Source organism: Panthera leo, chromosome B4, assembly GCF_018350215.1.
Source record: "Panthera leo isolate Ple1 chromosome B4, P.leo_Ple1_pat1.1, whole genome shotgun sequence".
In the NCBI taxonomy this organism is placed as follows: Eukaryota; Metazoa; Chordata; class Mammalia; order Carnivora; family Felidae; genus Panthera; species Panthera leo.
This window is the reverse complement of record NC_056685.1, coordinates 75176521-75202725: the sequence shown is the minus strand read 5'-3', so window position 1 is coordinate 75202725 and position 26205 is coordinate 75176521. Positions and strand designations below refer to the sequence as shown.

The window sequence follows — 26205 nt, the reverse complement described above, 5'->3', positions numbered from 1 at the left end:
GGGAGGGGCAGAGAGAGAGGGAGACACAGAAACTGAAGCAGGCTCCAGGCCCTGAGCTGTCAGCACAGAGCCCAGTGTGGAGCTGGAACCCATGAACTACGAGCTCATGACCTGAGCTGAAGTGGGACGCTTAACCAACTGAGTCACCCAGGAGTCCCAACCCCTATGTTTTCTTCTAGGAGTTTTATGGTTACAGGTCGTATGGTCTTATGTTTAAGTACTTAATCTATTTCAAGTAGTTTTTGTAAGTGGTGTAAGATAGGGGCTTAGTTTCATTCTTTTGCATGTGGATATCCAGTTTTCCCAACACAATTTATCAGAAGCTATCCTTTCTATATTGTGTAATCTTGTGCCCTTGCAAAGGTTGGCTCACTATATATACATGTGTTTATTTCTGGACTCTTGATTCTATTCCAATGGTCTATTTTTATGTCAATATCATACTATTTTGATTACTATAGCTTTGCTACATAGTTTGAAATTAGGAAATATAATGCCTCCGGTTTTGTTTTTCTTTCTCAAGATTGCTGTGATTATGTGGACTCTTTTATGGTTCCATACAAATTTTAGGATTTAAGAAATCTATTTCTGTGAAAAATGCCATTGGAATTTTGATAGGGATTGCACTGAATTTGTAGATGGCTTCGAATAGTATGGGCACTTTAACAATATTAATTTTTCTGATCCATGAACATGGATATCTGACCATTTATTTGTGTCTTCCTCAATTTCTTTCAGGAGTGTCTGATAGTTTTCAGTGCACAAGTCTTTCACCTTCTTGGTTAAATTTATTCCTAAGTCTTTTATTGTTTTGGATGCAATCATAAATGGGATTGTTCTCTTTTCTTTTCAGACAGCTTGATCTTAGTGTATAAAAAGGTAACTAATTCTTTTTAATTTAAAATTTTTATTTAAATTCTACTTAGTTAAATTCTAGTTAGTTAACACACAGTGCAATATTGGTTTCAGGAGTAGAATTCAGTGATTCATCAATTACATACAACACCCAGTGCTCATCATAACAAATACCCGCCTTAGTACCCATCACCCATCTAGCCCATCCCCCATTCACCTCCCTCCATCAATCCTTAATTTGTTCTCTATCTTTTAGAGTCTCTCATGGTCTGTTTTTCTCTATTCCACACCCCTCCCCCATCTGTTCATCTATTTTGTTTCTTAAATTCCACATATGAGTGAAAGCACGTGGTATTTGTCTTTCTCTGACTGACTTCTTTCGCTTAGCATAATACGGTCTAGCTCCATCCACATTGTTGCAAATGGCAAGATTTCATTAATTTTGATGGTTGAGGAATATTCCATTGTGTGTGTATATATGTATATATATGTGTATATATGCATGTATATATATATATATATATATATATACATCACATCTTCTTTATGTATTATATATGTGTGTATATATGTGTGTATATAGGATTTAAGAAATCTATTTCTGTGAAAATATACCTTTGTTCTGTATATATATATATATATATATATATATATATATATACATACAGAAGATGTGGTATATATATATATATATATATATACAGAAGATGTGGTATATATATATATATATATATATACAGAAGATGTGGTATATATATATATATATATATATATATATACCATATATATATATACACCATATATATATATATACCATATATATATATATATATACACCATATATATATATATATATACCATATATATATATACACCATATATATATATATATATATATACCATATATATATATATATATATATATATATATATACCATATATATATATATATATATGGTATATATATATACACACACACACATATAAAGAAGAAGAAGATGTGGTATATATATATACATATATATGTATATGTCAATGGACATTTGGGCTCTCTCCATAACTTGGCTGTTGTGGATAGTGTTATAAACACTGGGGTGTATGTACCCCTTCAAATTTGTACTTTTTGTATCCTTTGGGTAAATACCTAGTAGTGCAATTGCTGGATTGTAGGGTAGTTCTATTTTTACCTTTTTGAGGAAACTCCATGCTGTTCTCCAAAGTGGCTGTACCAGTTTGCATTCCCACCAACAGTGCAAGAAGTTTCCCCTTTGCATCCTTGCCAGCACCTATTGGTTGTTTTGTTGTTAATTTTAGGCATGCTGACAGATGTGAGGTGGTATCTCATCATGTTTTGTTTTTTTCTTAATTTTTATTTTTATTTATTTATTTTTTTATTTTATTTAAAAAAAAATTTTTTTTTAACGTTTATTTATTTTTGAGACAGAGAGAGACAGAGCATGAACAGGTGAGGAGCAGAGAGAGAGGGAGACACAGAATCTGAAACAGGCTCCAGGCTCTGAGCTATTAGCACAGAGCCCGACGCGGGGCTCGAACTCACGGACCGTGAGATCATGACCTGAGCCGAAGTCGGACGCTTAACCGACCAAGCCACCCAGGCGCCCCTTTTTCTTAATTTTTAAACAAAAAAGTTTTTAATGTTTATTTTTTTATTTTTATTTTTAATTTTTATTTATTTATTTTGAGAGAGAGAGACACACACACACAGAGTGTGAGTGGCAGAGAGTGAAGAATGGAGAGAATCTCAAGCTGGTTCTGTGCTGTCAGCACAGAGTCGATGCGGGGCTCCATCCCACGACCCTGGGATGATAACTGAGCCGGAATCAAGACTCAGATACTCAATCAACTGAGCCACCCAGGCGCCCCTTTAATGTGTGTGTGTGTGTGTGTGTGTGTGTGTGTGTGTGTGTGTATATATGTATGTATTTTTTTTTTAATGTATATTTTTGAGAGAGAGAGAGAGAGAATCTGAAACAAGCTCCAGAGCTGGTTGCAGGGCTGCAACTCAGGCTGCAACAGTGAGATCAAGACCTAGCTGAAGACATGCTTAACTGAGCCATCCAGAGGCCCCTAATTTTTTTTTTTAATGTTTATTTATTTTTGAGAGAGAGAGAGAAAGAGACAAAGAGCCAGTGGGAGAGGGGTGAAGAGAGAGGGAGACAGAATCTGAAGCAGACTGCAGGTCCTGAACTGTCAGCACAAAGCCCAACATGGGGCTTGAACCCACAAACCGTGAGATCATGTCCTGAGCAGAAGTCCGATGTTTAACTGACTGAGCCACCCAAGCGCCCCTCATAGTGGTTTTTATTTGTATTTCCCTGATAATCAGTTGCATATCTTTTCATGTCTGTTGGCCATCCGGATGTCTTCTTTGGAAAAGTGTCTATTCATGTCTTCTGTCCATTTCTTTAAAAAAGAATTTTTTTTAATGTTTATTTATTTTTGAGAGAGAGAGGGAGTGTGAGTGAGGGAGAAGCAGAGAGAGGGAGACACAAAATCTGAAGCAGGCTCCAGGCTCTAAGCTGTCAGCACAGAGCCCGATACAGGGCTCGAACCCACGAACTGTGAGATCATGACCTGAGCCGAAGTCAGATACTTAACTGACTGAGCCAGCCAGGTTCCCCTTCAGTCTATTTCTTAAAAGGATTATTTGTTTTTTTAGTGTTGAGTTTGCTAAGTTCTTTATAGATTTGTAAATGCTAAGCCTTTATTAGGTCATTTGCAAATATCTTTTCCCATTCCATTAGTTGCCTTTTAGTTTTATTGTTTCCTTCAATGTATAGAAGCTTTTTATTTTGATGAAGTTCCAATAGTTCATTTTTACTTTTGTTTCCCTTGCCTCTGGTGACCTGTCTAGTAAGAAGTTGCTATGGCCAAGGTCAAAGAGGTTGCTACCTGTGTTCTCCTTTAGGATTTTGCTGGTTTCCTGTCTCACATTAGCTCTTTCATCCATTTTTAATTTATTTTTATATGTGGTATAAGAAAGTGGTCTAGTTTCATTCTTCTGCATGTTGCTGTCCAATTTTCCCAACACCGTTTGTTGAAGAGACTGTCTTTTTTCCATTAGATATTCTTTTTTCTGCTTTGTTGAAGATTAGTTGACCATAAACTAACTTTTATATGTTGATTTTGTGTCCTGCACCTTTACTGAATTAATTGATTAGTTTAATAGCTTTTTGGTGGAGTCTTTAGTATTTTCATATGTATGATCACCTCATCTGCAGACAGAAACAATTTTTCTTCTTCCTTTCCAATTTAGATGCCTTTTGTTTCTTTTTCTTACCATTTTTTTCTGGCTAAGACTTACAGAACTATGTTGAATAGTAATGGTGAGAGTAGGCACCCTGTCTTCATCTTATTCTTTGAGGAAAAACTTTCTGTTTTCACATTAAGTGTGATATTAGCTATGGACTTACCATATATGGTCTTTGTTATGTTGAGGTACATTCTTTCTGTGCCTTATCGGTTGAGAGTTTTTTCATGAAACGATGTTCAATACTGTCAAATTCTTTTTCTGCATGTATTAAGATGATCATAGGTTTTCTGTCTTTTGTTAATGTGGTGTATATCATGTTTTTTGATCTTCAGTATTGAACCATTCTTGCATTTCTGGAATAAATCCTACTTGATTGTGGTGTATGATCCTTTTAAAAAAAATGTTTATTTGGGGCGCCTGGGTGGCTCAGTTGGTTAAGCGTCCGACTTCAGCTCAGGTCATGATCTCGCAGTTCGTGAGTTCAAGCCCCACGTTGGGCTCTGTGCTGACAGCTCAGAGCCTGGAGCCTGTTTCAGATTCTGTGTCTCCCTCTCTCTCTGACCCTCCCCCGTTCATGCTCTGTCTCTCTCTGTCTCAAAAATAAATAAACGTTAACAAAAAGTAAAAATTAAAAAAAAATGTTTATTTATTTATTTGTTTTAGGGAGAGAGAGACAGAGCATGAGTGGGAGAGGGGCAGAGAGAGAGGGAGACACACAGAATCCAAAGCAGGCTCAGGCTCTGAGGTGTCAGCACAGAGCCCGATGCAGGGCTTGAACTCACAGACTATAAGATCATGACCTGAGCTGAAGTTGGATGCTTAACTGACCGAGCCACCCTGGTGCCCCATGTACAATCCATTTAATGTGTTCTTGAATTCAGTTTGATAGTGTTTGATTGAAGGTCTTTGTATCTATTTTAATGAGGGATATTGGCCTGTAATTTTCTTGTAGTATCCTCGTCTGGCTTTGGTATTAGGGAAATGCTGTTATTATAAAATGTTCCCTCCTCTTCAGTTTTTTGGAAGAGTTTGAGAAGGATTGGTATGACCTCTTATTTTAATATTTGGTAGGATTCAACAATAAAAGCATCAGGTCATAAGCTTTTCTTTGTTGAGAGGTTTGATTACAGATTCATTCTCTTGTTATTGGTCTGTTTAGATTTTATATTTCTTCGTGACTCAGTCTTGGCAGGTGATATATGTCTAGCAATTTCTCCATTTCTTCTAGGCTATGTAATTTGTTGGTATATAATTATTCATAGCAGTCTTTTTTAATCTTTGTTTTTCTGTTGTATCAATTGTAACATCTCCTCTTTCATTTCTGATTTTTTTAATTTTTTTTTTAACGTTTATTTTTGAGACAGAGAGAGACAGAGCATGAACGGGGGAGGGTCAGAGAGAGGGAGACACAGAATCTGAAACAGGCTCCAGGCTCTGAGCTGTCAGCACAGAGCCCGACGCGGGGCTCGAACTCACCGACCGCGAGATCATGACCTGAGCCGAAGTCGGCCGCTTAACCGACTGAGCCACCCAGGCGCCCCTCATTTCTGATTTTATTTATAGTTGACCCTTTAACAACCCGAGTCAGTAAAAAATCTGCATATAGCTTTTGACTCCTCCTAAACTTAACTACTAAGGGTCTACTGTTGACCAGTCTACTGTTGACCTTACTGATAACAAACAGTTGGCTGTTGATGGTCTCTATTTCATTTTTCATTTCATTCATTGTATTCTTCAGCTCCAGAAGAAGCTGAATTATTTTTAATAATTTCTATCTTTCTGCGAAAGCTCTTACTGTGTTCATGTATCATTTTCCTGATTTAGTTGAATTGTCTTTCTGTGTTTTCCTGTAGCTTATTGAGCTTCCTTAAAACATCTATTTTGAATTCTTTATAAGGCAAATCATAGATCTCCAGTCCTTTGGGTTGGTTACTGAAAAATTATTTTGTTCCTTTGGTGGTGTCAGGTTTCCTTGATTTTTCTTATTCCTTGATGTCTTGTGTTGTCTTTGCATTTGAAGACTCAGTCACCTCCTCCAGTCTCTACTGCCCTGCCTTCAGGAGAGAAATACCTTGTGTTGGCCTTCTAGGTATTTTGAGGCTTTCTCTGAGTTTTTCTATGGATACACCTACTCTATGCTTCTTGCTTCCTCTTAGGCAGAATTCTTAAAATTGTTTGCCTTTTTTTGATCCTGCAAAGCCAGGGCGGGTACCAACAGCCTCCTGTTTGCTTTCCCTAGGGCAGTGTTGAATGCATCGATGCGGAATGCATCAGTATCCATGCATTTTCTTAGTCCTATAGAGTTGTGCCATTTTTCTACATTTTCTCACTAGCTGTCTGCAAAGGCTTATATTTGTTGCCATAGGGGACCACACAGGTTGACAGCTACAGGGTGGTAGGATATGTGTGTTAGGCATCTGGAATGTTGGGGGTGCCCATGGGCCAGGTGGGGGGGATCCACAGGTGAGGTATCACCAGCAGCTCATAGGCTGTCTTCTTGGTGGTATCTGTGAAGTGGTTAGTAGGACCCATGTCTCTTTGATGCCCTCTGAGAGCAACTGGCTGCTGTTCTCCAAGACCCTTCATTCATAGTCATGTAGCACACCTTAGTATTCTGGAGGAGGCAAGAAAGAAGTTGGCCTCCTTCTTATCCCATACAGCTGGGGAAGCCAGGTGCTTACTCACATGCTCCCATTTTCCTCCATGGGAGAAATTATGGGCTGAGAAGGTCTCTCTTGGCACTGAGCTGTGCCCTTTGGGGAGGGGTGACATGGGTACAGAATAACTGTTCATTGTACCCTCTCCAGTGCATCTAATCATGGATAATTTTTCCTCTAACAGTTTACTGGAACTTCTTCCTCTTGCACCTGTTTAGGAGGGTGTATTAGTCATGCTTCTCCAGAGAAACAGAAAGAGTAGGCTTTGTATTCATGTATAGAATAAGTTTTATTTTAAGGAATTTGCCTATGTGATTGTGGAGGCTTGGTGATTCCAAAATCTGATGGAGGAAGTTGGTAGACTGGAGACTTGGGAAAGAGCTGCAGCTCAAGTCCAGAAACAATCAGCTGGTAAACCAGGTAGAACTGATGTTGTAAATGAAGCTTAAAGGCAGTCTGCTGGAAGAATTCCCTCCTGCTCAGGGGAGGGCAGCCTTTTGTTCTATTTGATCCTGCAACTGATTGGACAAGGCCCACCCATATTATGGAGGGCAATCTACTTTACTCTAAATCTGTGAAAATTAAATGTTAATTTCATCCAAAAACATCCTCACAGAAACATTCAGAATAATGTTTGACCAACTATCTTGGCATCATGGCCCAGCCAAATTGAGACATAAAATTAGCCAACAGAGAAGGGATAGAGTAAAAAGTGAGAAATGCTTTCAAGTACAATGACATATCAAACTTATGTTTTTCGTGGTAGTCCATTTCAAAAAAGAATTATTTTTTTTAATAGATACTTTAAGTATTTTAGAAGATTTAAAACATCCTCCCAAGCTTTAGCGTAAGAATATCTCACCATCCACCAGAATAGTCTGGAGAAATATTCAGAATGCCTTGGACCATGTGGTACTTGTCATGAATTAACTGATCCGTGCTGGTCACAACATTGATTACCATGGATGATGAGATTGGAGATGGGAAGTTCAACGGTACTTTAAAAGAATTATTCACCAAGGGTGCCTGGGTGGCTCAGTCAGTTAAGCGTCCAGCTGTTGGTTTAGGCTCAGGTCTTGATCTCACAGTTCATGAGTTTCAGCCTGGAGTCAGATTCTGCACTGACAGTGCAGAGCCTGCTTGAGACTCTCTATCTCCCTCTCTCTGCCTCTCCACCATTTGTGTTCTCTCTCTCTCTCTCAACACAAACAAATACACTTAAAAAAAGAAAAGAATTATTCACCATGATCAAGTGGAATTCATTCCTGGGCTGCAGGTCTGGTTCAATATTCATAAATCAATCAATGTGATATATCACATTAATAAAAGAAAGGATAAGAACCACATAATCTTTTCAATAGAAGCAGAAAAAGCATGTGACAAAATACAGCATCCTTTCTTGATAAAAGCCCTCAAGAAAGCAGGGATAGAAGGAACATAAACATGATAAAAGCCCTATATGAAAGGCCCACAGCTAATACCATCCTCAATGGGGAAAAACCTGAGAGCTTTCCAACTAAGATCAAGAAGGAGAATTTTTTTTAAATAAAATTTTAATGTTAGAATAGTTTTAGATTTATATAAAAGTTGCAAAGATAGTACAGAGCATTCCCATATACCCCCACCCAGTCTTCATTATTATTAATATTTTATTTACATTAGTATGGTATACTTATCATAATTAATGAACCATATTGATAAATTATTACTGAAGTCCATAATGTATTCATATTTCCCTAGTTGTTATCTAAAGTCCAATTTCTATCCTAAGATTCTATCCAGGAGAGCACATTACACTTAATTCTTGTATCCTTAGGCATCTCTTGATTGTGATAGTTCTCAGACTTTGTTTTTGATGACACTGCCAGTCCTAAGGAGTACTAGTCAGATATTTTGTACAGACCCCATCAATTTGGTTTTATTTGATGTTTTGCTCATGGTTATATTAGTGTTATGGGTTTGGGAGATGAGGACCACAGAAGTGAAGTACCATTGTCAGTCATCACATCATATCAAAACTACATACTATTAACATGACTTAACCATTGCTGATATTAACCTTGGTCATTTGTCTTAGGTAGCATTTGTCAGGTTTCTCCACTTTTCTCCCCCTTGTCACACTGTATTCTTTAGAAGGGGTCCACTACACTATGTTCAGCCCACATTTAAGAAGTACGTACGCTCTACACTTCATTGAGAGTGCAGTTTCTACCTAAGTTATTTGGAATTCTTCTGAGAGGAAGATTTTCTGTTCTCTTCCATTTATTTCATTATTCAATTATTTATTTATATTAGTATAATAGGTATTGATTTTATGCTTTTGGTTATAATCTAATGTTATATATATAATATATATAATGTTTCTTTTGTTGCTCAAATTGTCCCATCCTTAGTCACCCAGGTCTCTTTCATTTGGTTCCTGTGTCCCTTCAACATACCCTTATCATTGTGGGTTTTGTTGTTGTTGTTGTTGTTGTTGTTGTTGTTGAGTGCTTCCTTTCTGTTGCTACGAGATGCTTCAGGCTCATCTGGTACCTTTTCCGTTTCAGCCTTCAAATCTACCTGTTCTCTGCTCTCTGAGCTGTTGTAAACCTTTTTGCAACATTCTTTTCAGAGCTGCCTTTACTTCCTTGTTCTTCAAGCTGTAGACAAGGGGATTCACTAGAGGAGTGACCACACTGTACTGTATGGAAAAAATTAACTCCAGTGGGGAACTTAAGGTTGGCATGAAATAGCGAAGAAAAGCAGATCCATAGAAGAAACTCACTGCAGTGAGGTGGGAGGAGCAGGTGGAGAAGGCCTTGCTTCTGCCTGAGGTGGAGGTGATGCTCAGGATGGTGGAGATAATACGGGTGTAAGAGAAGAAGACCAGGAGTAAGGTTCCAGAGGCATGAATGATGGCAGAGCACACCAGGACTGCAAAGTTGGTGGAGATATCAGAGCAAGACAGAGAGAATAGAGATGGCAGTTCACAGCTGAAGTGAGGCATGACATGAGCCTCACAGAAGTCCAAATCGCAAGCCATGAGGGTGTTAATGAGAGCATCCAGAAAGCCCAGTCCCCATGAGACCCATACCAGACCCCCACACAACTGTTTACTCATCACCTGGTCATAGAGCAGGGGGTAGCAGATGGCAGTGTAGCGGTCATAGGCCATGGCAGAGAGCACAAAAGCTTCAGTCCCTGCGATGGAAAACACAAAAAATGCCTGAGCGAGGCAGCTTTCTATGGATACTGATTTCTTCTGAGACAGGAGATTCTCCAGCATCTTGGGCACAGTGACTGAAGTTAAACAAAGATCCAGGAAGGAGAGGTGACTCAAGAGGAAGTACATGGGGGTGTGGAGATGGGAATCAGTCATAATCACCATCATGATCATCAGGTTCCCCATGATGGTCAGGAGGTAAATTTCCAGGAAAAATACAAAGAGGAGAATTTGGGTGTGAGGGTCAGCAGATAGCCCAAGGAGGATGAATTCTGTGATGGTGCTGTGGTTTCCTAAGCCCATGACAGAAGATGTTCCACTGGAATGAAAGCATAAAGAAGCATGAAATATTCACCTTCTTTTTGTGCCACCTCAGAATCTCTACTTTATTCCATGTATGCACATCTTCAGTGTGCTCATCTTTTACACGGATTTTTAAAACATCTACTCTCCCTCCCTCCCAGGATTCTTCCCTCACTTGATTGCCAACCTCACAGGTCCCGAACTCTGAACCAGACCATTAGTACTCTTGTGGCTCCTCTCCCACAAATAACTCTGGAGACCTTCACATAATTTTTCAGTTTAGTCTATGACTGAATGGTTTCATCTCCTTGAACTGTCCTTTGATTGTAACCTACAATACTACTGGTCAAACTGTATCCAATACACTTCTTGGAGAAGTGATTCTAATCATCTCTGGTTTCTTGAGTCACACAGTGTTTCACTCTCCATTCAAAAGCTTGTAAGAGTTCGATATTACTTTATAATAACATGCTATATTTATTATATTTCTACTCTTCATGTGTCTCTCTCTAGTGTATTTGGTTATTTAATTCCAAGGACAGTTTCAAAATGTATGTGTGTGTGAGTATATGCATGTGGTGGGAAATGGGGTTAAGAAAGGAGATTGCTAGGAGTGCCTGAGTGGCTCAGTTGGTTGAACATCTGACTCCTCATTTTGGCTCAGGTCATGATCTCATTGTTAGTGAGTTGCAGCCCGGCACCCGGCTCTGTGCTGACAGCTCAAAGCCTGCTTAGGATTCTCTCTCTCCCTCTCTCTTCGCCCCTCCCCTGCTCATGCTCCCTTTCTCTCTCTCAAAAATAAATAAACATTAAAAAAAAAAAAAAGAAAGATTTCTGATCTATATTTTTAAGATTAACCCTCCCCCACCCCAAAAATTCAGATTCATAGGACATGTTCAGTTCCTCAGTTTGAACAGTCAGGATTTGCATCTCCTCTATATAAGCCTATGACCACAACTTTTAATTCTACAGTGCTCCTGAATAATTATAAACTTACCTGGTTGGCATTTAAAGATTACTCAATTTTTGAAGTAATTTCTCTACCAGCAGAGAACCTGTTTTACTTGGTCTTTTCTGTGATGGGTATTTTAAGCATTGCCCAGGTGGTTCTGCTACCTCTGTGCTACAGAATCAGGCACGAACTGGTCGGACCAGACTTGCCCCGGTGCCCTCATTACTCTCCTATTCTCTGCCTTGACTTCAGCTGAGACTCTGTTGAAAATTTTCCCTACAAATCTTGACCTAAATCCTACCTATTTTTCCATCTCACCTTAATTTCTATTTCTTCCCTTGTATAGCTGTCTTGATTACCTCCTTCCCTGCCTGGATGGATTATGGAAAATAATGATCCCTATTATTTCGCTGGTCCCAATTATATCTAGGTATTATCAAATGTTTAGCTTTTTCTCTACCGGGAGATCTCAACAAAACTTCAGGGGCTGCATTATTTCAAATTTTAGAATATGGAAATTGAATCTGAAAATGCTGTGGTAACTTCTGGTGTTGAGAGGATTAGTGGATAAGCTTAACATCCCTCCCAGGTCTGTGAAGCTTCCATATCTGTGCTTTTTACACTCTGACTGGCTGACATTCATCTGACATTCATTAAGCAGTCTACTTCTCTTCACTCTATGTTCTCTTTTGTCGCTTACTCTCTGAACTGTTTTGGGCCTTCACCTGGGTATCTGTCTTACTCCGGCTTTTAGTAGGATGTATGAGTAGTGTTTCTTTTTCCTCCAAATGTGTTGCTTGTTTAGGAAGAATACATTTGGTATTTAATGATCCATATTATCTTAAATCCCGAACATACAGCAGAATGAAAGGCAATAATGGGTGCTCAGGATTTGTTAAATGTAGAAAGAATGAAAGAATAAAGTAAATATGACATGTGCTTTGTTAGAGGAATATACCTAGCTTTAATTCTAACTTTAGAAATAAACAAAACTGGGGCGCCTGGGTGGCTCAGTCAGTTAAGCATATGACTTTGGCTCAGGTCATGATCTCACGGTTCGTGGGTTTGAGCCCGGCGTTGGGCTCTGTGCTGACAGCTCAGACCCTGGAGCCTGCTTGGGATTCTCTGTCTCCCTCTCTCTCTGCCCCTCCCCCACTCACGCTCTATCCCTCTCTGTCTCTCAAAAATAAATAAATGTAAAAAAAAAAAAGAAACAAACAAACAAAACTTGGGGAACCTGGGTGGCTCAGTTGGTTAAGCATCGACTTCAGCTCAGCTCATGATCTCACGGTTGGCGAGTTCGAGCCTGGCAATGAGCTCTGTGCTGACAGCTCGGAGCATGGAGCCTGCTTCAGATTCTGTGTCTCCTTCTCTCTCTGCTCCTCCCCCGCTCGTGCTCTGTCTCTGTCTCAAAAATAAATAAACATTAAAAAAGTAAAAAAATAAACAAAACTGGAGGATGCGTGGGAGGTGGTGGAGAAAGGTTGCAAAGACGGAAGACTTATCTTTTGTCGTAATAATTGGTACCTAAAGGTTCCTTCCCCCAGGGAGCAGCTCATTCTTACTAGGTAATTTCTGTCCATGCTGGGAGGGTGGCTTAAAACCATGACATTTATGTGTACATTCCATTGTCCACCCTGTCAATTCAGTAATCTATCCATCTGTGTTCCTGTTCAATTATTTATCCATTAATTTATCAGTTCTCTCATTTACCTAATTATTCAAAATATTATGGGTCTACTTTGTGCAAGGCCTCCTACTTATAACAGATTGGCCAAACAACCTTATCTAATGTTTGTTGAACTGTTGTGTGAATACACTTATTTGTCCTGCTTTTCCAGTCATACATTTCTAGCATTCATAGCTGAGTTCCTGTGTTGGTTAACTTTTTTTATACCCAGCTTGAAACCTCAGACTCTTCCTTTAATGAGTCTTTTCTGGTATGTAACTCTTTGCAATAATCATAACCTGTCACCCAGAATTCTGAATTGACTCTGAATTTCCCAGCTTTCATCTGGGGAATTTCACCACAGTGTCATGTTATTCTGGCCCAGAGAACTCACAAGAACAGGTCCTATTCCTGTGGAGTGAGCCAATGTCCTGCTTTTCCTTTCTTTTCATCTTTGTTTCTTTCTTTTTATTTATTTATTTATTTATTTATTTATCTATTTATTTATTTATTTATTTTGAGAGAGGGGGAGAGAGAGAGAGAGAGAGTGAGCGAGCGAGCTTGCAAGCAGGGGAGAGGCAGAGACAGAGGGAGAGAGAAAGAATCCCAGGCCTGCTCTGCACTGTTAGTTCAAAGCCCAATGTGGGGCTCAATCTTATGATCTGTGAGATTATGACCTGAGCTGAAACCAAGAGTTGGTTGCTTAACCAGCTGAGCCACCCAGGTGCCCCATCTTTTCTTACTTCTTATTTAAACAAGTTCTCATATTCCCACCCCTTATCAGAACCCATATTCAAATCACCTCTCTGTTCTATCTGGTGAGTAACTTGCAGCCCAGTATGATAGCTCAGATTAATTCAGATTCTGCAGTGAAGGTGAACAACCAGAAGGAAAGTTCAGTTCCTGCTGTCTCTGAATTTATAAAATCTCACTGGAATAAACGGTTTCTTTTGTTTTTCAGTAGCAAAGTAAACAGTCAATTCAGTACATTTACTTTAATTGGAAAATTTCTCAAGATTTATAATTTACTCTTTGATTTTGGCCATTTTCTCCATATTTACTCTCTAGTTTTTTCCATATTTGTTCTCATTGGAGACCTGGCTACAATCCCATTTTTATTTTTGGCATGTAGCCCAAGCAAACTCCAGCATAACTGAAGGACTTTTGGAGCAACTGTGAGTTAGAGACCCGATATTTGAAAACCTCTGTTCTATGCTGAGGACCCACAAAGCCAACCCATCAGGAAGGCAGGTGGAAGCCCAACTTGTGAGATTCTGTGATTTGCTCCCCCTGGAACCTAATATAGATCCTCTGACTGTGACCAACTGAGGACAGGGCTTCATTTCAACCATGTAGTGAAAGCTAAGCACTAATTTCAAAGTCTCTTCACTTACCTTGTGAGAGGGAACAGTGGCTTCAATTCACATTGAAGTTGAATGTGTATTTTGAAATTCAGAAAAAGGTGAAGAGAGAGAAGTTTGAGTCCTCACATAAAGGAGGGTGGAAAGTAAGAAAGTAGAACCCAGGGGGATCGTTTTCCACAAAATGTGTTATTTACCACTTTGCCTGTATAGCTGTGTTTGAAACTTCTCAAATAGGCTGCTTCTTGCTATCTCGTATGTTTATGTCAGATATCACCTTAAAGAGAAGTGAAGCAGGAAATTGCATTTTCTGGGTCATTTAAAAAATAATCACAAATAATTATCACCATCCATCCTATGATTTTTGGCTGAAGTTTATGCTCCTGTGAATTCATTTTACTTAAATTAGCGTTTGCCTAAATTTAAGATTCAATCAGTTCTGAGAGGCAAAGAACATCAATTCCATTATAAATTATTAACTTGTTTAGATATAATAATCTTATATCATTTCAAGAAGACATTCCAAGAAAAAAGTCTCAACAGTTACCTGTTTGGTGAAATCACACAGAAAATATTAGTTGATTATATACATGACTGGATAGATAGATTAATGAAGATAGGATGAAAGGCAGGTCTAGTGCTGCAAGGCAGAGATGGTCTGGGTAACTATTTTTGGAAATATAGAACCTTTGATGTTCTGAGGCCACCTGAAATGGGAAGAAGGGCCAAATTCTTGTGGTCTGTATGCATGGAAGACAAACTTCAAATATGTCAATATTTTCCTTAAAATCTCTGATTTCTGCTATTTCGCTTCCCCTTTAACCACTAATATTGATGACCAGAGTTGATGGAGTGGTTAATAATATCAGAAAAGTAAATTATTTTTAGCACATGCATTTAGGGTCTAAGAGAAGGAGGATCTCAGACTACTGAAGTCTATCTACTATGATGTGCTTTTACCCATTCCTCCCCAGACTGAGAACCTCTTAGCTCCTGGTTTCAGTTTTCCAGACCGATGCAGATTCCATAGTCGCTGTAGACTCAATGCTAGAGAGCATAGAGAGGATTTATTTAGTAGATGCTAGAAACAGTTGAGGATAAGAACCTCAAAGGAGAGAAATATCCACAAAGGTCCTAGTGGTTGTAACTTAGTCTGCAGTACAAGCAAAAGATGATGAGAGAACTTAAAGCAAAAGGAGTTGCCTAAGACAAGTAGGTACAGAAGACTAGATAAAAACAGAAACTGGAAATCTCCAGAGGGGAATGTGGGGAACCTTTAGAGAAATCATAGAGGTCTGAATTTTTCTGGCACAAAAGTCATCTTCTGGCTCTAGTCTTACCATAGTATAAGAAGTCGTCTTTGGTCAGGTGTTCACTATGCACAGGAGAACCACTATTTCTCTAGCCTAATTTTAGAGTGCATACATGTTTTCTATTCACAAGCTTCCAGGAGGGAAGGAAAATGTCTACTCTCACTCACTAAATACAGTGGGAAACATTCAAATTCTGAAAGGAGCACAAGAGAGACTTCTCTCATGTCATGTCAGACCCAATCACAGAGGCTACTACTCACTTATCTTTCTGAGTTTATACACTGGACAAAGAATATCAGTGAATTGAGTGATTTTCAGATACAATCTAGCTGAAGGGAATCAGATAGTCTGGTGGATCTCAGCAGTGCAAGGAAGCTGTAATCCCTGAGGTCATGGTCTGAAGCCAGACTTTAAGCTCATTAACTGGAAGAGTGAAGTTTGTAGAAGTCCTAGGGGATTCTCACAGATATAGGCTATAGAACTTTAGGGATGAAGTTTTAACTGGCCTTTGAAAGTAGGCAAGCTGGGAAGTCTTTTCCTGCTGGCCACTTATTAGGAAATTATTAAGGAAGGTATATAGTGAGATATAAGTAACCTAACAGGTGACTTTCCCACATCACAAGGAACTGTATCTTTAAACAGCTGGGCCGAACATTTTCTGATTAAATCTATTAAAAAATCAGAAACGGTTACTTATTCAACTATCTGACTCATTGGATGCATCTGTGAAACCTCATTCTATGCAGTAGTATGGCAAAGAGCAGTTTAGAGGCTAACATGATCCCAGGTCCAGCCTCACATCCTCATGGGAGGCATCTTTATCTCTGAAGATGAGTTGTTGGACATTAATGAGAAATTTCTCAGCTTATATGAAATTTTTTCTTTAAAATGTTTCTATTTTTGGAGTCTGGGGAGGGGACAAAAAAAATTTCTATTTTTATTAAAAAAATTTAAACTTGAGATATAATCAACACGTAACATCGTATAAGTTTAAGGTATAAACTTATAGTGTTGATCGATACATTCGTATATTGCAATATGAGTGCCACTGAAGTATTAGTTAACACCGAATAATTATAATATATAATATATAATCATAATTACTTAGTAACTTAAAATATATATGTCACATAATTATAATTTCTTTTTTTTTGTGGTGGGATCAAGAGCTAATTTCTTAGCAAGTTTGATGTTTGTAACAATACAGTACTGTTGCCTATAATCACTGTAGGGAATTTTAGATCCTCAGGGTTTATTTATCTACTGGTTGCAAATTTGTATCCTTAAACAAAATCTATCCAATTTCTCCATCCCCTCAACCTCTTGTAACCACCATTCTATTCTCTCATTTTACAAGTTTGGCTTTTTTTACATTTCATCTGTGAGTGATATCATACAGGATTTTTCCTTTTCTGTCTAACGTATCTCATTTGGCATAATGCCTTCAAGGGCCATCCATATTGTTGCAAATGACAGGATTTTCTTCTTTCTTGTGGCTGAATAATATTCTCTGTGTGTATGTATATATGTGTGTGTGTGTGTATGAGTGTATATATTATATGTATGTGTATATATATTATCATCTGTGTATATGTATGTGTGTGTATACACACACATACATATAATATATACATCTTCTTCATATGTTCTTCCACTGATGCACATTTAGATTGTTTCTGTCTTGGCTATTGTGAATAATGCTGCAATGAATAAGGAGTGCAGATATCTTTTCCAGGTATTGATTTCATTCCCTCTGGGTATATACCCAGAAGTGGAATTACTACATCATATGCCAGTTCTATTTTAATTTTTTGAAGAACCTCCATACTGTTTTCCACAGTAGCTGAACTAAATTACATTCCCACCAACAGTGTACAAGGGTTTCCTTTCCCCCACAGCCTCACCCTCACTTGTTGTTTTGTTTTGTTTTGTTTTTAATTTACATCCAAGTTAGTTAGCATATAGTACAACAATGATTTCAGGCGTAGATTCCTTAGTGCTCCTAACCCATTTAGCCCATCCCCCCTCCCACAACCTCTCCAGTAACCCTCTGTTGTTCTCCATATTTAAGAGTCTCTTATGTTTTGTCTCCTCCCCCCACCCCCCGTGGTTTTATATTATTTCCGCTTCCCTTCCCTTATGTTCATCTGTTTTGTCTCTTAAAGTCCTCATATGAGTGAAGTCATATGATGCTTGTCTTTCTCTGACTAATTTCACTTAGCATAATATACTCCAGTTCCATTCACATCGTTGTAAATGGCAAGATTTCATTCTTTTCGATTGCCAGGTAATACTCCATTGTATATATATACTACATCTTCTTTCTTTTTATTTATTTATTTATTTATTTATTTATTAATTATTTTTTTTAATATATGAAATTTACTGTCAAATTGGTTTCCATACAACACCCAGTGCTCATCCCAAAAGGTGCCTTCCTCAATACCCATCACCCACCCTACCCTCCCTCCCACCCCCCATCAACCCTCAGTTGGTTCTCAGTTTTTAACAGTCTCTTATGCTTTGGCTCTCTCCCACTCTAATCTCTCTCTTTTTTTTTTTCCTTCCCCTCCCCCATGGGTTTCTGTTAAGTTTCTCAGGATCCACATAAGAGTGAAACCATATGGTATCTGTCTTTCTCTGTATGGGTTATTTCACTTAGCATCACACTCTCCAGTTCCATCCACGTTGCTACAAAAGGCCATATTTCATTCTTTCTCATTGCCACGTAGTATTCCATTGTGTATATAAACCACAATTTCTTTATCCATTCATCAGTTGATGGACATTTAGGCTCTTTCCATAATTTGGCTATTGTTGAGAGTGCTGCTATAAACATTGGGGTACAGTTGCCCCTATGCATCAGTACTCCTGTATCCCTTGGATAAATTCCTAGCAGTGCTATTGCTGGGTCATAGGGTAGGTCTATTTTTAATTTTCTGAGGAACCTCCACACTGCTTTCCAGAGAGGCTGCACCAATTTGCATTCCCACCAACAGTGCAAGAGGGTTCCCGTTTCTCCACATCCTCTCCAGCATCTATAGTCTCCTGATTTGTTCATTTTGGCCACTCTGACTGGCGTGAGGTGATATCTGAGTGTGGTTTTGATTTGTATTTCCCTGATAAGGAGCGACGTTGAACATCTTTTCATGTGCCTGTTGGCCATCCGGATGTCTTCTTTAGAGAAGTGTCTATTCATGTTTTCTGCCCATTTTTCACTGGGTTATTTGTTTTTCGGGTGTGTAGTTTGGTGAGCTCTTTATAGATTTTAGATACTAGCCCTTTGTCCGATATGTCATTTGCAAATATCTTTTCCCATTCCGTTGGTTGCCTTTTAGTTTTGTTGGTTGTTTCCTTTGCTGTGCAGAAGCTTTTTATCTTCATAAGGTCCCAGTAATTCACTTTTGCTTTTAATTCCCTTGCCTTTGGGGATGTGCCGAGTAAGAGATTGCTACGGCTGAGGTCAGAGAGGTCTTTTCCTGCTTTCTCCTCTAAGGTTTTGATGGTTTCCTGTCTCACATTCAGGTCCTTTATCCATTTTGAGTCTATTTTTGTGAATGGTGTGAGAAAGTGGTCTAGTTTCAACCTTCTGCATGTTGCTGTCCAGTTCTCCCAGCACCATTTGTTAAAGAGACTGTCTTTTTTCCATTGGATGTTCTTTCCTGCTTTGTCAGAGATGAGTTGGCCATACGTTTGTGGGTCTAGTTCTGGGGTTTCTATTCTATTCCATTGGTCTATGTGTCTGTTTTTATGCCAATACCATGCTGTCTTGATGATGACAGCTTTGTAGTAGAGGCTAAAGTCTGGGATTGTGATGCCTCCTGCTTTGGTCTTCTTCTTCAAAATTACTTTGGCTATTCGGGGCCTTTTGTGGTTCCATATGAATTTTAGGATTGCTTGTTCTAGTTTCGAGAAGAATGCTGGTGCAATTTTGATTGGGATTGCATTGAATGTGTAGATAGCTTTGGGTAGTATTGACATTTTGACAATATTTATTCTTCCAATCCATGAGCAGGGAATGTCTTTCCATTTCTTTATATCTTCTTCAATTACCTTCATAAGTTTTCTATAGTTTTCAGCATACAGATCTTTTACATCTTTGGTTAGATTTATTCCTAGGTATTTTATGCTTCTTGGTGCAATTGTGAATGGGATCAGTTTCTTTATTTGTCTTTCTGTTGCTTCATTGTTAGTGTATAAGAATGCAACTGATTTCTGTACATTGATTTTGTATCCTGCAACTTTGCTGAATTCATGTGTCAGTTCTAGCAGACTTTTGGTGGAGTCTATCGGATTTTCCATGTATAATATCATGTCATCTGCAAAAAGCGAAAGCTTGACTTCATCTTTGCCAATTTGGATGCCTTTGATTTCCTTTTGTTGTCTGATTGCTGATGCTAGAACTTCCAGCACTATGTTAAACAACAGCGGTGAGAGTGGGCATCCCTGTCGTGTTCCTGATCTCAGGGAAAAAGCTCTCAGTTTTTCCCCATTGAGGATGATGTTAGCTGTGGGCTTTTCATAAATGGCCTTTATGATCTTTAAGTATGTTCTTTCTATCCCGACTTTCTCAGGGGTTTTTATTAAGAAAGGGTGCTGGATTTTGTCAAAGGCCTTTTCTGCATCGATTGACAGGATCATATGGTTCTTCTCTTTTTTTTCGTTAATGTGATGTATCACATTGATTGATTTGCGAATGTTGAACCAGCCCTGCATCCCAGGAATGAATCCCACTTGATCATGGTGAATAATTCTTTTTATATGCCGTTGAATTCGATTTGCTAGTATCTTATTGAGAATTTTTGCATCCATATTCATCAGGGATATTGGCCTGTAGTTCTCTTTTTTTCTGGGTCTCTGTCTGGTTTAGGAATCAAAGTAATACTGGCTTCATAGAATGAGTCTGGAAGTTTTCCTTCCCTTTCTATTTCTTGGAATAGCTTGAGAAGGATAGGTATTATCTCTGCTTTAAACGTCTGGTAGAACTCTGCTGGGAAGCCATCTGGTCCTGGACTCTTATTTGTTGGGAGATTTTTGATAACCGATTCAATTTCTTCGCTGGTTATGGGTCTGTTCAAGCTTTCTATTTCCTCCTGATTGAGTTTTGGAAGAGTGTGGTTGTTTAGGAATTTGTCCATTTCTTCCAGGTTGTCCAATTTGTTGGCATATAATTTTTCATAGTATTCCCTGATAATTGTTTGTATCTCTGAGGGATTCGTTGTAATAATCCCATTTTCATTCATGATTTTATCTATTTGGGTCATCTCCCTTTTCTTTTTGAGAAGCCTGGCTAGAGGTTTGTCAATTTTGTTTATTTTTTCAAAAAACCAACTCTTGGTTTCGTTGATCTGCTCTACAGTTTTTTTAGATTCTATATTGTTTATTTCTGCTCTGATCTTTATTATTTCTCTTCTTCTGCTGGGTTTAGGCTGCCTTTGCTGTTCTGCTTCTATTTCCTTTAGGTGTGCTGTTAGATTTTGTATTTGGGATTTTTCTTGTTTCTTGAGATAGGCCTGGATTGCAATGTATTTTCCTCTCAGGACTGCCTTCGCTGCGTCCCAAAGCGTTTGGATTGTTGTATTTTCATTTTCGTTTGTTTCCATATATTTTTTAATTTCTTCTCTAATTGCCTGGTTGACCCACTCATTCTTTAGTAGGGTGTTCTTTAACCTCCATGCTTTTGGAGGTTTTCCAGACTTTTTCCTGTGGTTGATTTCAAGCTTCATAGCATTGTGGTCTGAAAGTATGCATGGTATAATTTCAATTCTTGTAAACTTATGAAGGGCTGTTTTGTGACTCAGTATATGATCTATCTTGGAGAATGTTCCATGTGCACTCGAGAAGAAAGTATATTCTGTTGCTTTGGGATGCAGAGTTCTAAATATATCTGTCAAGTCCATCTGATCCAATGTATCATTCAGGGCCCTTGTTTCTTTATTGACTGTGTGTCTAGATGATCTATCCATTTCTGTAAGTGGGGTGTTAAAGTCCCCTGCAATTACCACATTCTTGTCAATAAGGTTGCTTATGTTTATGAGTAATTGTTTTATATATCTGGGGGCTCCGGTATTCGGCGCATAGACATTTATAATTGTTAGCTCTTCCTGATGGATAGACCCTGTAATTATTATATAATGCCCTTCTTCATCTCTTGTTACAGCCTTTAATTTAAAGTCTAGTTTGTCTGATATAAGTATGGCTACTCCAGCTTTCTTTTGGCTTCCAGTAGCATGATAAATAGTTCTCCATCCCCTCACTCTCAATCTAAAGGTGTCCTCAGATCTAAAATGAGTCTCTTGTAGACAGCAAACAGATGGGTCTTGTTTTTTTATCCATTCTGATACCCTATGTCTTTTGGTTGGTGCATTTAATCCATTTACATTCAGTGTTATTATAGAAAGATATGGGTTTAGAGTCATTGTGATGTCTGTATGTTTTATGCTTGTGGTGATGTCTCTGGTACTTTGTCTCACAGGATCCCCCTTAGGATCTCTTGTAGGGCTGGTTTAGTGGTGACAAATTCCTTCAGTTTTTGTTTGTTTGGGAAGACCTTTATCTCTCCTTCTATTCTAAATGACAGACTTGCTGGATAAAGGATTCTCGGCTGCATATTTTTTCTGTTTAGCACACTGAAGATGTTGTGCCAATCCTTTCTGGCCTGCCAAGTTTCAAAAGAGAGATCAGTCACGAGTCTGATCCACGTTTATATATGAGGGCACGTTTATCCCTTGCTGCTTTCAGAATTTTCTCTTTATCCTTGTATTTTGCCAGTTTCACTATGATATGTCGTGCAGAAGATCGATTCAAGTTACATCTGAAGGGAGTTCTCTGTGTCTCTTGGATTTCAATGCCTTTTTCCTTCCCTAGTTCAGGGAAGTTCTCAGCTATAATTTCTTCAAGTACCCCTTCAGCACCTTTCCCTCTCTTTTCCTCCTCTGGGATACCAATTATGGGTATATTATTTCTTTTTAGTGTATCACTTAGTTCTCTAATTTTCCCCTCATACTCCTGGATTTTTTATCTCTCTTTCTCTCAGCTTCCTCTTTTTCCATAACTTTATCTTCTAGTTCACCTATTCTCTCCTCTGCCTCTTCAATCTGAGCTGTCATCATTTCCATTTTGTTTTGCATTTCGTTTAAAGCGCTTTTCAGCTCCTCGTGACTGTTCCTTAGTCCCTTGATCTCTGTGGCAAGAGATTCTCTGCTGTCCTCTATACTGTTTTCAAGCCCAGCGATTAATTTTATGACTATTATTCTAAATTCACTTTCTGTTATATTATTTAAATCCTTTTTGATCAGTTCATTAGCTGTTGTTATTTCCTGGAGATTCTTCTGAGGGGAATTCTTCCGTTTGGTCATTTTGGATAGTCCCTGGAGTGGTGAGGACCTGCAGGGCACTTCCCCTGTGCTGTGGTGTATAATTGGAGTTGGTGGGCAGGGCCGCCTGATGTCTGCTCCCAGCCCACCGCTGGGGCCACAGTCAGACTGGTGTGTGCCTTCTCTTCCCCTCTCCTAGGGGCGGGATTCCCTGTGGGGTGGCGTGGCCCGTCTGGGCTACTTGCACACTGCCAGGCTTGTTGTGCTGGGGATCTGGCGTATTAGCTGGGGTGGGTAGGCAAGGTGCACGGGGGCAGGAGGGGCAGGCTTAGCTCGCTTCTCCTTAGGTGACCCACTTCAGGAGGGGCCCTGTGGCAGCGGGAGGGAGTCAGATCCGCTGCCGGAGGTTTGGCTCTGCAGAAGCACAGAGTTGGGTGTTTGCGCGGAGCAAGCAAGTTCCCTGGCAGGAACTGGTTCTCTTTGGGATTTTGGCTGGGGGATGGGCGGGGGAGATGGAGCTGGCGAGTGCCTTTTTTCCCCGCCAAGCTGAGCTCTGCCGTCCGGGGGGCTCAGCAGCTCTCCCTCCCTTTGTCCTCCAGCCTTCCTGCTTTCTGAGCAGAGCTGTTAACTTATGACCTCCCAGACGCTAAGTCGCGCTTGCTGTTGGAACACAGTCCGTCCGGCCCCTCTGCTTTTGCCAGCCAGACTCGGGGGCTCTGCTTGCCCGGCGAGCCGCCCCTTCCCCCCGGCTCCCTCCCGCGAGTCCCTGGAGCTCGCACCGCCTCGCCGCCCTTCCTACCCTCTTCCGTGGGCCTCTCGTCTGCGCTTGGCTCTGGAGACTCCGTTCTGCTAATCCTCTGGCGGTTTTCTGGGTTCTTTAGGCAGGTGTAGGTGGAATCTAAGTGAGCAGCACGACGCGCGGTGAGCCCAGCGTCCTCCTACACCGCCATCTTCCCTCCGACCGTTATACTACATCTTCTTTATCCATTCATCCATCGTTGGACATTTGGGATCTTTCCATACTTTGGCTATTGTTTATAAGGCTTCTATAAACATTGGGGTGCATGTGTCCCTTTGAAACAGTATGCCTATATCCCTTGGATAAATACCTAGTAGTGCAATTGCTGGGTCGTAGGGTAGTTCTATTTTTAATTTTTTTGAGGAACCCCCATACTGCAGCCAGAGTGGCTGCACCAGCTTACATTCCCACCAGCAGTGCAAAAGAGATCCTCTGTCTCCACATCCTTGCCAACATCTGTTGTTGCCTGACCAACACTTGTTATCTCCTCTTCTTCGTGATAGCCATTCTAGTAGGTGTTAGGTGTTTTGATTTGCATTTACCTAATGATTAGTGATGTTGAGCATCCTTTCATGTACATATTGTCCATTTGTATGTCTTCTTTGGACAAATGTTTATTTAGGTTATCTGCCCGTTTTAAAATCAGGTTGTTTTGTTTTTCTTTTTGGTTATTGAGTGGTAGGAATTCTTTATACAGTTTGGTTATTAGCCTCTTATCCAGTATATGGTTTGCAAAAATGTTCTCTCATTCTGTAGGTTGCCTTTTCACCTCATTGATGGTTTCTTTGCTGGGCAAAGGCTTTTAGATTTTTGCACTTTCGGTGTCACATCTAAAAAATCATTGCCCAGATTAATGTCAAGGAGCTTCTTCCTTATGTTTACTTCTAGAAGTTTTACAGTATCAGGTCTTATGTGTAAGTCTTTGATCCATTTTGAGTTAATTTTTGTGAGTGGTGTGAGATAGGGGTCCAGTCTTGTTTTTCTGCTTATAGTTATCTGGTTTCCCAGCACCATTTGTTGAAGAGGCTATCTTTCCCCCATTTGGTGTTCTTCGTTCTCTTGTCAAATATCAGTTGACAGTATATGCAGAAGGTTAATTTTGGGCTTTCTATTTTGTTCTATTGGCATACATGTTTATTTTTATGCCAACACCATACTGTTCGATTATTATAACTTTGTAGTAAAGTTGAAATCAGCAAATGTGATGCCTCTGGCTTTGTTATTCTGTTTCAGGATTTTTTGGCTCTTTGGGGTCTTTTGTGGTTCAATACAAATTTTAGGATTCCTTATTCTATTTCTGTGAAAAATGCTTTTATTTAGGTAAATGCCCAACACCAGTGAAATCACTGGATCATATCAGAAAACTATTTTTAATTTTTTGAAGGACCTCCACACTGTTTTCCATAGTGGCTGCACCACTTTACATTCCCATTAATTGTGAATGAGGCTTTCTTCTTTTCCACAACCTCGCCAACACTTGTTTCTTGTGCTGAGTTTAGCCATTCTCACAGGTGTGAGGTGACATCTCATTGTGGTTTTGCTTTGCATGTCCCTGATGATGAGTGATGTTGAACATCCTTTCATGTGTCTGTTGGCTATCTGTATGTTTTCTTTGGGAAAATGTCTGTTAATGTCTTCTGTCCATTTTTAAAAAAAAATATTTATTTATTTTTGAGAGAGAAAGAGACAGAGCATGAGCAGGGGAGGGTCTGAGAGAGAGGGAGACACAGAATCCTAGGCAGGCTCCAGGCTTCAAGCTGTCAGCACAGAGCCTGACACAGGGCTTGAACCCACAAACCCCAAGATCATGATCTGAGAGGAAGTCAGATGTTTAACCAACTAAGCTACCCAGGCACCCCTTCTGTCCATTTCAATTAGATTCTTATTTTGTGTGTGTGTGGAGTTGTCTAAGTTCTTTATATATTTTGAATATTAACACTTTATTGGATATATACAAATCAGAGTGAAAAGTAGGATATCAATACATATAGTATAGACATGGAAAAGATAATAAAATGAATATTATGAGCCACTTTAATTGTTAACAAATCTGAGAATTTATGTGACTGGGCCAATTTCTCTAAAAACACATTTTTTCCAAGTCTGGCAGAAGAAGCAGAGGTCTGAATCATTTAATAGGTATTAAATAACTTGAATTCATTATTTTAAAAAAGCTCTTAGAAAGAAAACCCCAATCATATCAGTTTAATAGTGAATTCTTATGAATATATGAAGAAGTAACAACCAATATTACACAATTCTTCCACAGAATAGAAAAGAGAGGATGCATCTTAATTCTTTTTATGAGTCTATTAAATCTTGATAATAAAACCGATGTGAAGTTTTACCTTTAATGTTTACTTATTTTTGAGAGAGACAGAGCACAAATGGGAAAGGAGCAAACAGAAAGGGAGACACAGAACCCAAAGCAGGCTCCAGGCTCTGAGCTGCCAACACAGAGCCTGATGTGGGGTTCGAACTCACAAACCATGAGATCACAA

General features: G+C 39.2%; 1 protein-coding gene across 1 annotated transcript; it reads right to left on the bottom strand.

The window, feature by feature from the left end:
- Nucleotides 1–9331: 9331 nt before the first annotated feature.
- LOC122225386 (olfactory receptor 8S1-like) lies at nucleotides 9332–10294 on the bottom strand. Its single transcript, XM_042948299.1, has one exon. The coding sequence runs from the start codon at nucleotides 10292–10294 to the stop codon at nucleotides 9332–9334; it is 963 nt and encodes a 320-aa protein (XP_042804233.1).
- Nucleotides 10295–26205: the final 15911 nt, after the last annotated feature.